This window comes from Centropristis striata, chromosome 22, assembly GCF_030273125.1.
Source record: "Centropristis striata isolate RG_2023a ecotype Rhode Island chromosome 22, C.striata_1.0, whole genome shotgun sequence".
Lineage (NCBI taxonomy): Eukaryota > Metazoa > Chordata > Actinopteri > Perciformes > Serranidae > Centropristis > Centropristis striata.
The window spans coordinates 31,460,989-31,464,452 of record NC_081538.1 but is presented as its reverse complement, the minus strand read 5'-3'; the positions used below and the strand labels follow the sequence as shown (position 1 = coordinate 31,464,452).

Genomic DNA, 3,464 nt, shown 5'->3' with positions numbered 1-3,464 from the left:
GTTTATATCCACAATGACGATTTAATGTTTTTTATTTGTAATTTTAATGTAAATCTTATTAGTTTTATATTTATGTTTACTTTAACATTCAAACACTGTAACACCTGATTTTACAGAAAATAACATTCTTACATTAGTTTTTAATTGATATTTATAAAAATTGTTTTGTAAATTAACATTCAAATTTTATTTGAAGTATTACGCCAATAATAATTAATATTTATTTCTCTTTTTTCAACAGTAAAGTTATTGTATTATTTTAGTTTTTTAGTTTACATCTGTTTTATGGAAAAAAGTAAAGTTATAATAATTATCTGTGATTAAATATGTATTACAAACTGATATTTTAATGTTTTTTCTAATTTAAGTATTTTAAAATTAAAACTTTAAATCTTATAGTTTTGCATGTATAGTAACTTTTAATTTTAAATGTCATTTTACAGAGTATGAAAAATTTTTTGCACTTTCAAATATATAAGTTTTTATGTATATATTTTTACAGATATTATCTAAACATTGAAAACCCAACTGTTATTTAAAGTTTTATACAAGAATAAGAACTCAGTGAAAAGTTATTGTATTATTTACATAAAGTATTTCTGTTTATTAACTAAATTAGTTATACAATTTTAAAAACTAAATTACAATAATTACCCTTAATTAAATGTGTTCCTCATTGAGGGTTGATGGTTATGAAAAACAAATTCATGTTTTCTTTGTAATTTTGTGTTAAATCAGTTTTATATTTATGTGTACTTTAAAATTTGAATCTAATTTTACAGAAAATAACTTCATTTTATAAGTAACTTGCCCGGTTGATTACTGACATGAAGACAATTATTGTTTGTGTTAAAAGTTTTCTGTTTAAATATGTAAATGAGGCCTTATCTAACGTTAACTTTTGGTGAATTTAGGAGAAATCTACAGACGCAAATAAACAAAGTGAAGTTAAAGAAACATGTTGTCTTTCCACCCGTCTGAAAGAAGAACAACATTTAAATTTAACCTGAAATCTGAAGAGTTTAACCTGCTGCTCTTTACATCACTTCTGATTATTTGAGTTTACAGAACTCAGCAGAGACTCCATAACCATAAAGCCAAACTCCAGCGTGGAGCGGCTGAGTGAACGTGGTCTGGACTCTGTGGAGGAGGGTCATGGTTTCAGAGACGCTGTAGAAGGACAGAATACCTGCACTGTGATCCAGGTACACTCCCACTCTGGAGGACCAAGGACCTGAGACGGGAGTTTGGACTTTGTTGTGCCGAAAGTTATAAATGTTATTCTTATAATGTAACGTCCAAGATTTGTCATTATATCCAAACTGACTGTCATCTGACCTCCCTGCTCTGCTGATGTTCTTGTATGAGACTGCTACAATATCTCCTCCTGTCCCGCTCCACTCCACCTCCCAGTAACAACGTCCAGTCAGACTCTCTCTACTCAGGACCTGCTCATAATGAGTGAATCTGTCTGGATTATCAGAATAAAGCTGTTGACTCGTTACTGTAACTTCCCTGTTTCCTTCAGATAATACCAGCTGTCTGTTTGCTGTGTTTGGATCCAGAGTGATTTCTCGTGAATACTGTAAGAACTCAGCTCTGGTCTTTGGCTCTGCTGCCGGCAGTAAAACATCCACTTCAGTCAGTGAGACGTCTGTCCATTTGTCTCTCAGGACGTCCTGCAGTTCGTCTCTGACTCGTGACACGGCCGCTGTCACGTGGTCAAAGAGGCGGTGAGGACGGATCTGGATGCTGGATGTAGACGGGCTGAGTGCTGACAGTGAGGGGTAGCTGTGGAGAAACTGGTTGTGGTCCTCTGTGTTTGAGAGCTTCTTCAGTCCAGTGTCTTTCCTCTTCAGCTCTCTGATCTCCTGCTGCAGCTTCTCCTCCACCTCTTTGACTCCACTCACTGCAATTTCCTGCTGGGATCTGACCTGCCGCTTCACCTCAGAGCTTCTTTTCTGCATGAGACGGATCAGCTCAGTGAACATCTTCTCACTGTCCTCCACTGCTTTATCAGCAGAGCGATTGATGGCCTCCAGCTCCTGTTGAAGCAGCTTCACATCTTTCTCTCTGTCCTGGATTCTCTGCTGGATGTTGAGTCGACTCACCTCCAGCTCTTTCTGCCTCTCGCTCCTTTCTGCTGCAGCTGAGACCGTGTCATGGTCTTTATGTTGGTCCACAGAGCAGAGATAACAGATAGACTGCCGATCGGTCCGGCAGAACATCTTCATCACCTCATCATGCTGAGAGCAGATGTTCTCCTGCAGCTTCTTGGAGGGCTCCACCAGCTTGTGCTTCTTAAATGAAGCCACATCATAATGAGGCTGGAGGTGTTGCTCACAGTACGAGGCCAGACACTGCAGACAGGACTTGAAGGCTTTCAGTTTTCTCCCGCTGCAGAAATCACAGGCCACATCTCCAGGTCCAGCATAGCAGTGGTCAGCAGGAGCAGCTTGGAGTCCAGTCTTCTTCATCTGCTCCACTAAATCTGCTAACATGGTGTTTTTCTCCAGTTTGGGCCTCGTTGGGAAGTTCTTCCTGCACTGAGGGCAGCTGTAGACCAGTTTCTGATCCTCTCCATCCCAGTGGCTGTTAATACACTTCATGCAGTAGTTGTGTCCACAGATAAGAGTCACCGGATCCTTCAGTAGATCCAGACAGATCGAACAAGAGATGCTCTCCCGGTCCAGCTGAACTCCTTTCTGCGCCATGTCACATCTGAGAGACTGATAAATGAAACTGGTCTGAGCTCTGATCTGAACAACATGTGCAGGAAGTGGAGCCTGTCAGCTCTGCAGGCTACACCCATCCTTATGACTTTAGATCTGAAGGGGAGGGAACAGGGAGTGTCTGCAGAGAGAGAGAGAGAGAGAGAGAGACAGAGAGAGAGAGAGAGGGAGAGAGAGAGAGAGAGGGAGAGGAGGGGGAGGAGCTGCTCTCTAACTTTGACTCTAGTTTCCGTGTTCAAACTAATTCTCAGTTAAAACATGCTGCTCTGTTTCTATGTTCACATTCATACATGATTCATTATGTTTCCAGGTTTCATGTTTTATTGGAGGGAAATAAATAACCTGTAGTTATTCTACTCCTGAAAACGTATTTGTCGTTACACAACACAGGGAGGAGTTATCAGTTTTTTCTACATTCCAGAACGAGGAGCGTAATCCTCAGTTAACCCTCAGAGAGCCACAGAGAACCATGTTTGTAAAAAAGACTTCTGACATTTAGTAGATTTGTGTATTTAGTGTGATTGTGTGTCAGCTCTTGTGTTGCTGCTTATTGTGAGTCTAGTGAGTCAGCATCCATCCTCCAGGTCTCTAGTCTGGATGCTCCAGGTCTCTAGTCTGAATGCTCCAGGTCTCTAGTCTGGATGCTCCAGGTCTCTAGTCTGAATGCTCCAGGTCTCTAGTCTCTGGATGCTCCAGGTCTCTAGTCTCTGGATGCTCCAGGTCTCTAGTCTC

The 3,464-nt window shown here is 40.5% G+C and overlaps 1 protein-coding gene across 1 annotated transcript; it reads right to left on the bottom strand.

Annotated features, from left to right (window-relative positions):
• Window positions 1-714: 714 nt before the first annotated feature.
• LOC131960703 (tripartite motif-containing protein 16-like) lies at window positions 715-2,714 on the bottom strand. Its single transcript, XM_059325968.1, has one exon. It carries the CDS (start codon window positions 2,712-2,714, stop codon window positions 1,053-1,055), a length of 1,662 nt encoding a protein of 553 aa, XP_059181951.1. The 3' UTR covers window positions 715-1,052.
• Window positions 2,715-3,464: the final 750 nt, after the last annotated feature.

Bases quoted from the DNA above. Each gene is read 5' to 3' on its own strand.
- LOC131960703 (XM_059325968.1), bottom strand. From the start codon at position 2,714: ATGGCGCAGAAAGGAGTTCAGCTGGACCGGGAGAGCATCTCTTGTTCG.